Source organism: Austrofundulus limnaeus, unplaced genomic scaffold (assembly GCF_001266775.1).
Source record: "Austrofundulus limnaeus strain Quisiro unplaced genomic scaffold, Austrofundulus_limnaeus-1.0 Scaffold117, whole genome shotgun sequence".
Classification (NCBI taxonomy): Eukaryota; Metazoa; Chordata; class Actinopteri; order Cyprinodontiformes; family Rivulidae; genus Austrofundulus; species Austrofundulus limnaeus.
In genome coordinates, this window is record NW_013952519.1 from 1,023,800 (window position 1) to 1,033,592 (window position 9,793).

The 9,793-nt window shown below is 40.1% G+C and overlaps 1 protein-coding gene across 2 annotated transcripts in view; it reads right to left on the reverse strand.

The window, feature by feature from the left end:
• The window catches only part of mmp11a (matrix metallopeptidase 11a), a 37,546-nt gene that overhangs the window by 2,920 nt on the left and 24,833 nt on the right, over positions 1 to 9,793 (reverse strand). For both annotated transcript variants that reach the window (XM_014014617.1, XM_014014618.1), the window contains exons 3-7: positions 8,319 to 8,462; positions 6,032 to 6,165; positions 2,565 to 2,818; positions 1,049 to 1,265; positions 671 to 931 (exon numbers count right to left, since the gene is read on the reverse strand). In XM_014014617.1, the coding sequence (XP_013870071.1) occupies positions 671 to 931; positions 1,049 to 1,265; positions 2,565 to 2,818; positions 6,032 to 6,165; positions 8,319 to 8,462 (1,010 nt within the window). The remainder of the gene's footprint in view (positions 1 to 670; positions 932 to 1,048; positions 1,266 to 2,564; positions 2,819 to 6,031; positions 6,166 to 8,318; positions 8,463 to 9,793) is intronic.

The window sequence follows — 9,793 nt, forward strand, 5'->3', positions numbered from 1 at the left end:
ATATATATAAGGTCAAATGAAGGAAAGTGCCCCAAAAATGTGTATTTTGCAAAAGAGAGTCTAGAGCCTACCTGTGTTGACAGTAAGTGCTCACTGCTCAGGTGTGGAGTTAATGCAAATGGACAGCCATTGTTACCCACAAGAAGCGCCCTCTGCTGGAGTCAATTCCTCCAAAACTTTGAGTCCTGTTTTCTCCCTAATCTTGTTTGCAGATTACCAATATTCAAATGGTCATATCTTCTTCATTTTGTTTCTGATTGCCCTCTGCTGGTTCTGCCTGACTCTGCAGGCTGAGTCATTTCTACCTTCTCCTCTCTGTCAACGCTCTCTGGTTTCATTTAAAAGAGTCGATCATCAGATATTGTCCAAGATTAACCTTCAGGGTGGATATAGCTCGCTAGCAGCCTCGCTCTGAGGACCTATCTACGTCATCATTTACCCAAAATGCTTTGTGTGTAAATAAAAATGGCCCCATCCGTGTAATATATTTTAAACTTTTAGTTTAAAAATGACAAAAACTAAAACAGCCTACAGTATTTTTACAGTCTTTATTTTACAGTTAAAATATGTTTATCAAATAAAGTCTAATGTTACAACTAATCAGGGGTCTTGAACCTGACAATTCCAAAAGCTGCTACTAAAACGGCTAAAAGTTTCTGGGCTTGCGTACCATGGATGTCCCTGAAGGCGGCGTCCACGTCGTCGGGGATGCCGCTCCAGTCCTGCATCCTGCGCGGGTGGACGGTCTCGACGCGGTCCTCGTGGGGGCTGAACCTCCAGTAGCTGCCCGACTTGAAGAAGTAGGTGTTGTAGTTGGAATCGTGGCCCCAGCGAAGTGCAGCTTGGATCCTGGAGATGGACAGACCCAGAGTTCGGATGGGCTCCGGCCCCCTGATTCGGGTCTCAGCGTCGAAAACCCAGAAGTGATCGCCTGCAGAAACAACTCACTTCATTCTCCATTTGAGAGCAGCTGAAGATTTGTTAACCCTCAGTAGGGTTTTCACTCCACCCCCCAACATGAAGCCATAAACCACATGACTGCACCCACCTTTAAAGAACCAAATATTTCCCAACTTGTCTTCAAAGGCGGCGTCGATCTTGGCTGGAATCCCCTTCCAGTGCCGGGACGCCAGAGCCGGGTACCCGCTCTCCAGGTGCTTTGATCCTGCAGGGTCCCTGATCCTCCAAACGTAACCCGCCTTGAAGAAGAACAGCTCGCCTCGGATCATGGACGCCGCGTCGAAGTCCGTCTCACAGACGTTGGGCTGGAAAATACGCCGGAGCGCTTGTTTATTTCAACTCAAATCTAAAGTTTTACTGCAGCGGGATGAAGCATTGATGAGTCGTTTTAGGATTTTAACCTGACACTGGAGTGAAGATGACTTTTTTTTATTTGTAATACAAGACCACCACTTCAGTTTCACCAGCAAAATAAAACGACAAAGAAAAAAAACTACTTTAGTGTAAGTCTGCTAACCAGATAAAAATGAAGTCAAAACTAAATTAACGTTTGAAAGAACTGTCTGTAAATCTCATTTATTTAGGCTCAGGCCTTTTTAACCACCTCAACACTTACTTCAGCACCAAATGTCATCAAAATACACAAGAAGAAAGTCCCCAAACCAGCAGATACAGTACATCAGATACTAAATCCTGGCCTAATGTTGGATTTGTCCTTGAAGTTGATTTTAAGTTAGCATTAATTTTTTTAAGCAGGACGGGAGACATGAGAGTGCTTCTGGTAGTTTTGTGAGGAGCTACGTCACCTCTCACAGTTTGTGCATCTTAAATCTACATCTTGTTGGAAGATTACTTCTTCTAAATCCATGAAACTGCTGCCAGACTAGGGTTGGGTACCAAAACTTGGTTCCAATATGGCACCAGTGTGAACATCAACGGTAGTACACAGACCGAAACACAACTCTAACTTTGGTGCCTCAAAGAAAGCTGTTAAATTGCGCCCTCTGGTGTTCACTGTTAACAGTGACAGCCTCGGCACACAATATCCACGGACGCTCTGGTACGCGGTTTGACTCGGCCCGATCTCAGCCCAATGCGTCTCTCCGAGCGTGCTCCACAGCCGCGCTGTATCAGAACCTCCTCTCCAATTTTGACGTCAGCAGAATTCTGTCTGTGGATTAACTCTTGGATTGAKTGAAAGCAAATTTCCTCCTGGAGAGAGCTGCTCTTGTTTAGGAATATGAGCGCGCAGCACTTTAAGAATATTTGGTGCAAAGAAAAATTATTAATGATTTTAAGTTAATATGTTGGTCAATTCCAAGTTTGACTTTGCCTCAGAAATAGTCATTGCTTCATAAACCTCTGTGTGAGTGTGCGTGTTTTCTTTCTTTATTTTTAAAGTACCGATTTAAATACCGTTTAGGAGCCGGTACCGTTTGGAAAGTATCGATTTGGCACTGGTATTTCAAAACCCAATCCTATGCTAAACCCAGCTTCAGACAATCAGTAGCAATAAAACAGGTAAAATGCATAAAAAGCCTTCATATTACACTCATATGACCCTCTTATGCAGTTTTTTTAAAAGTTACATTTGTTGGACTCACAGGAATTTCGTTGGTCTCGATGTGGTCAGGTGCAGGTGGTGGTGGGGGAGGAGGCGGAGGAGTGGTCGGTGGCGGGGCCATGACCTGCGGCTTGGCTCCGTACAGGTACTGGATGCCTTGCTTGTCGTCCTCGCTCAGCTTCAGCGGGTAGGAGAAGGAGTAGTACTCGTACATGATGGTTTTTGGCTTGTGTGAGTGCTGCAGGCCCAGGACATGCCCGAATTCATGAGCAGCGACCTGCAGAAGGTCTGTACCTGCAGGAACGACGGGAGAGGACTCGGTGAGAGTTTGTTTTGATGGAGGGGATTTCACTACCTGAGCCAATTCAGTGCCGAAACATCACCCATCAAGACAATGTTAATAATGAATCTTCTTACACCAGAGTTAGTCATGGAGTTCCTCAGGGTTCAGAGCTTGGACCAATCCTCTTTACTTTGTATATGCTTCCATTAGGTAAAGTTATTAATCAGCATGGGATAAATTTCCATTGTTACGCAGATGATACTCAGTTATATTTATCCATGAAACCTGATGAATCCAACCAGTTACTTAAACTACAAGCATGTCTTACAGACATAAAAACATGGATGACTCTTAACTTTCTGCTTCTAAACTCAGATAAGACAGAGTTTATGGTTCTTGGACCTGAACATCTTAGGGATCAACTTTGCAGCCTTTCACCTCCTCTGGATGGCATTAATCTGGCCTCCAGTTCTAATGTAAAGAACCTTGGTGTTATTTTTGATCAGGACATGTCTTTTAACCTCCACATTAAAAATGTTACCAGGACCATCTTCTTCCACCTGCGTAATATCACTAAAATTAGAAATATTTTGTCCAAAAATGATGCAGAAAAACTGATTCATGCATTTATCATGTCTAGACTGGATTACTGTAATTCTTTATTATCTGGGCATCCAAAAAACTCTAAGTCTTCAGTTAATCCAAAATGCTGCTGCTAGAGTTATAATGAGAGTTGGAAGGAGAGATCATATTTCTCCAGTTTTAGCTTCTCTCCACTGGCTCCCTGTCAAATTCAGAATAGAATTTAAAATATTACTCCTAACATACAAAGCTCTTAACAACCAAGCTCCATCATATATTAAACATCTTATTGTTCCATACTTTCCTAACAGAGCACTTCACTCTCAGACTGCAGGTTTACTTGTGGTTCCTGGAGTTTCTAAAAGTAGAATGGGAGGCAGAGCTTTCAGTTATCAAGCTCCTCTCTTGTGGAACCAACTTCCAGTTTCTGTCCGTGAGGCTGACACTCTGTCTACTTTTAAGATTAGACTGAAGACTTTCCTTTTTGATAAATCCTATAGTTAGACTTGGTTTCCTGAATTATTCTTCATTTCTGCTGCTATAGACTTAGACTGCTGGAACACAAACTGAGCACATTTCCTCACTCTGCTGTTGTCTTTAGTCTCTCTTCTCTACATGTTTATTGTAATTATTTCTATCAATAAAGTGTATTTTTTTTGTATCTCTTTCAGAGGAAAATACACCTGGACCAGTTCTTCTGTGTTTGTTTGTGTCTCTTTTAGGGGTGTCCCGATCCGATACTGATATCGGATATCGGTCCGATATCAGCCAGAAAACGAGTATCGGATTTTATCGGCCTGCATAAAAAATGTCCAAAATAAGTGCTCCGATATTAGCAGTCCGTTCCAGCAGTCCACTGACTCCGCTCCAGTGTTTCTATCCAGCAGCCCTTGGATCCAGCATGCAGCGCTCATGTGATCACAGTAACATGCTACGCTAACAAGTTAGCAAGAATGTCGGCAGAACTTTTTATTTTCATCAGAAACAGAGTTGAAGCTAAATGCAAAGTTGTCACGCACAAGTTTTCCGAGGGGGAACAGAACCGTGAACGTTTTAAACCAGAGCGACAACTAATCTCCACCCTGGCAGCAGCTTTGCGGTTCGGCTCGGTTCAGCCTCGGTCCAAAAGTGTCTCCATGATTCCAACCGAGCAGAACCTCCTCTCACTCCGGTGGTTCTAGCGGGCAGAAGCGAGGACAGCACGCTTTTTAYKGTTTTGACATCAGCAGAATGTTGCCCGTGGATTATCTCTTGATGGACAGAAGAAAGGAAGAGCGCAGCTTTTGTTTTGGAATAAGAGCGACATGACGAGAGCAGTGATAAAAACTGCTCCCTGCAGGAGAGAGGGGCTAATCTCCACATGATGCTCAGACTGTAGAAGGTATTAATAATTAACTGACTGATTCTTACTATTTATTTTTGCTCGAGTGATGTTTAATCTACGGTATTTACATACTTGTTTTAGTGAAGATTAAGTGCAATGAATTTATTTATTCAGCCCTAAGAAAATGCTGCTAAGTTGCATACAGGTCCTACATTTGACACACTGATTGTACTGTTGTGCTGCTATTGTGCCACACCATCTACTGTGCTGAAATTTATTTTTTTAATTTTTATTCTTTTTTTAGTGTGCCTATGTGTGTGTGTGTATATATATATATATATATATATATATATATATATTTCCTTTTTTAACTTTTTTTATTGTTCTCATACTGTTTTTTTAGACCTTATAATGTTTTTTCTATCATTACTGTTCTGTCATCTGTACTGTGACTAGGAGAGATGCCCATACAAGAATTCCAATGTATATAACTGCTAGTATATGCACAAATGGCAAATAAACATCTATCTATCTATCAATGATCACGTTGTTTTGAGCACAGTCAGTAAAATTGTACCTGTGGACTCTTAACTTTGAACAGACAATAATGTGGGGTTTTGTTTTTATTGTTATTTTGTCAAGGTATTGTAATTTATTTTATTTATTAAATTGTAGAATGTTCTTCAGTTTAAAATGTATGTGATCCATTGGTTAAAAATAAATGGGTCAGTTTTTCTCATATCTACTCTTTTTCACTGTTTGACTTGATCAAGACTTTTCTAAGATTTTACACTACAAAACAGGTAAAAGTGTGTGACTTGTACTGTTTTGGTAACGGGTCAATATCGGTATCGTATCGGAAGTAAAAAAGTTGTATCGGGACATCCCTAGTCTCTTTCCTGTCCCAAACCCAGCTGGTCGAGGCAGATAGCCTGAGCCTGGTTCTGTTGGAGGTTTCTTCCTGTTAAAGGGAGTTTTTCCTCTCCACTGTCACCACTGTGCTGCTCAGGATGAGCGACTGTGACAAAGTGAAAATGCAACACAATCTGCTGCATCTTTAGATATACGTTTTGTGTACAGAGCCCTGAGATGGTGTTTGTTGTGACTTGGCGCCATATAAATAAACTGAATTGTCAGACATGTTTGACTTTAGTGTTAGTACTGTGAAAGCAGAATAGAAGCTAAAAGATGCGAAATAAATGCTAAAAACTTCAGTTTATTCATTTGCTCGAACCTTTTAACACAAAGTTTGCATGTATGTGTATTTATAGATCTCTAATGTTAAATAAACATGTTAAATTTGAATCCAGATGCTCACCCATGTAGTTACCCAGAGTCCAGGACTCGTCGTAGTCGAAATGAATTTCTCCTTGCTTGTGTGTTTTGGGGAAGAAGGCGTGAGCGAGAATCCCACCCAGCCCGTCGAAAGGGAGGCTGTCTCCGTGATAGTAGCTGCAGGTTTATAAAACAAACACTCCGGTGAGATTAAAGGAAAAATATTGTTTTTTAAAAATACATGTGGGCAAACGTTTAATGAAAAAACCTAAAACAAAGATTAATCCACTTGTTTTATTATCACTGAGCGCAGACTCGTTCAGTGTAAACTTTCATTTTTAGATACATTTTTTATATTTAAAGTTTTATAACCAACGGCTCGTGATTGAATCAAAACTATGACAAAATCACTGCACGACAAAAGAAAAACAAGAAAAAAGTCAGATACAGATCAACAAAAAAAGGAACTTTTAGTATCTGCTGCATGTAATCTGCTTGTCCTTTCTTGCTTCACTGCATCACCTCCCTATTCGTGTTAATCATCACGGTAATTTTAGTCAGTAAATCTTTTTGTAGCAGAGGTCTTTGTTGTCAGCACCTGATGTTATCTCATTGTTAAAATATTTGTTTCAGGGCTTTTTCGCTGAGACGCTCCTGATTGTTTATCCAGATGATGCTCAAGTAAATGCAATAAACTACTCTGTCAAACTTCGGCTGTTTTACCTATTTTACTTGAAATGATCACTTTTTTATAGTTTTATGGGTATTTTTCTGCTAATTTTGAAATTTTTTCAACCATTTCGCCATTTGGGTGCTACTTTTAACTTGAGTCTGTTACCTTTAGCTTATTTTTATGGTAACTTTAGCTGTTTTGCTGCGACATTAGCTAAAATTCTAATTCTTTCTGCTATTTTTTTCTGCTTTGTTATACTTTTTTCAGCTAACTTGTGCAATTTATGCTTCTTACAGTTGTTTTCTTCTGTATTCAGCTTTTTGCTACAAATTGAACTAAATTTTAGCTGTTATTAGCCAAAGTTAGCTTTCTAAGCAAATCACACATTGTTTTGGAGCTATTTCAACTTAATTCTGCTAAATTCAGCAAACTTGTGCTCCTTATGCTAAGTAAAATGTTTGCAGCTACTTTTTAGCTGTTTTAGCTGTTTTACTTAAAGGTTCAGCTGTTACTTCAAATGATCATGTTTTAGTAGTTTTGTAGTTCTTTTTATGCTATTTTTGAATTTTTAACATCCATTTCACCATCTGGGTGCTATGTTCAACTTGAGTCTGCTACCTTTAGCTTATTACCTCCGCCAAGGGCGAGGTAATGTTTTCGGTCGCATATGTCTGCCTGTCGTTCTGTCTGTGGACAAGATTACTCAAAAACTTGTGGACAGATAGTCATGACATTTTTACCACATGTGGGTACTGGCTTAAGTAACATAACTTTAAATTTTGGTGATGTTCCAGATCACGATGCGGATACAGGAATTTTTTTCTTTGAACACTCTGAGATCGGCAAAGCTGTGATGCTTTCACAGGGCGTGGGTTTTAAAGTGTCCAGCAGGTGGCACTGTAGTATTGGTGTGCTCCTTTGCAACTCTATTACAGGATGGGGGAAATTGGTCTTGGCGGAAGTTTGCACTCTCCGAGTGCTTCTTGTTTTTATGCTAATTTTAACTTTTTGCTGCTATATAAGCTAAAAGTTTGCTTCTTTATGGTTTTTCTCTGTTATTTACTATTTTTTGTAATTCTTTCTGTTAATTTGAACTGTTTATGCTTCCTACAGTTGCATCAATAATTATTGTATAATTAAATGACAGTTCGATGAACTCCTAACAAATTTACATTCCATGCAGCACGGTCAAACACAGCAGAAACAGATGTAGGAAAGTTGGTTTAAAGTGTCCAATCAGCTGATCTATTTACGTTTTCCTACAGGAGCTCTTTAGCCCAGTTCATGAAAGCAGTCAGGACCGGATGGAGTGAAGTGAAGGATTTTACATCGGTGTTCGGTTCTGTCGGCCAAGATCAGAAATCTGAGGCTGCACTGAGCACCGGTCAACAAACACAGCTTGGCCTGATGAGTCCTAGTTCCTGCTGAGGCTGAACATGGTGGGCAACAACCAGCAGCGTATATTTATGTAACCAAGCTGCACTGGATCAACTGTCCGTGCACTTCTTTCTCATTTATAGTACCTACGGTGCAGCTCAGCAGCTGATAAAGGCTCATTTATGGTGAAATTATTTTCAGGGGGAAAAGGTAGCCGGTATCATTCAGATAATAAAGAACACAAACTTTCTTTTTTCCAACCCTCAGCCAGCCAACCCACCGAGTAAAGTCGATCTGGATGTCGGCCGTCCCGCTGCGGACCTCGGTGAAAGTGAGAGGCGTGACGTCGCTCCAGATCTTCACGGCCTCCCGGAAGATCCGCCGCACCTTGTCCTCGCCCATCTGCCAGGGAAACTTGTTGATCCTGCAGGAGACCAGCGCAGGTGTCAACACAGGAAGACAAGTGGCAGAAAGAGACCACCAGCCTCGATATCTGCCGTCATCTCTTCTTAAAGAGAGAGGACGCCTGTTAGATTCACTAAGACTGTGATCTCCTCTGTTTCCACTCAGATAAAACCACCCAGCGTGATAATAACTTTAAAAAAAAAAGCTTACACCGTTTTGCAGCAAACAGCAACGGTTTGTGTTTATGTTTGTACAAATGCATAAATTACAGAGCAAATGCATGAACTTTGAAGATGATAGCTGGAATTTTAGGTAAAACTGTCCTTTAACTTGTAAGCTGGAAGCTGACGTGACTCAGAGAATTAAAGTAATCGTTCCACACTTTTTAAACCTCTCACTAGTGGTAATGTAGGAGCAGTCAGAACATGTTTTGCTTGTATTCAGCGCAGAGCTTCTGGACGAACTCCAGTCTAATTTTTTTTCTCTGCGATGATATAAAACCTGGCAAGGTGACCAATTCAGCAGAAAGCGTTCCAGCTTGTAACCTGGCCCCAGGCCAAACTACTCCTCTGTTGCATGGAGACGAGGTTCAAAGATACAAAATATTAATTAGAACGATTCAGAGATGTTTTTATGTCAGTTTTTATATCACACACTGGTTTAAGAAACATATTATTGTCGTAATGATTATTTTTAACACAAATTCTTAAAATTATCCTGCTTCTTACTTTGTTTTCAATTCCTTCGCGTCAGAGACGCAGACCAAAGATTGTGATCTACGCGATGAGTAAAATATGCTTGTAGACACTTAAATCTTTAATTTTCATCCAGCTAACAATGTGGGAAAATCCCCTTGATATGACACAGATGCTTAAACAGATTTTAACAAAGAAAACAAGAATGCATCATCGTTTTAGCTCCTCCTGCAGTTCCTCATTTTTCCAAAACATTATTGAAGACACAGCAGCAAAAAAAAAACTTTAATCTCATTTATTCACTCTCGAGTTAACATAAAATGAGAGAAGACTTAGAGAGGAGGCATAAAATCTTCTGAAAAACATTTATCTAAAACCAGCTGGTGCGAAAAAGAACTCATATCTGCAGTCCTGTATAAAGTAACWCAAAGTGATACTTGAGTAAAAGTACAAGTATCTTATCTTAAAGTTACTTTGGTAAAAGGTCAAGTCTCCTCTAAGAATATTACTTGAGTAAAAGTCTTAAAGTATCTGATTTATTTTGTACTTACGTATCAAAAGTAAACTTCTGACATAAAATGTACTTACTGTATTTATTCGTGTATAATACGATCTCATGTATAATAGGACCCCACACACACACACACACACACAC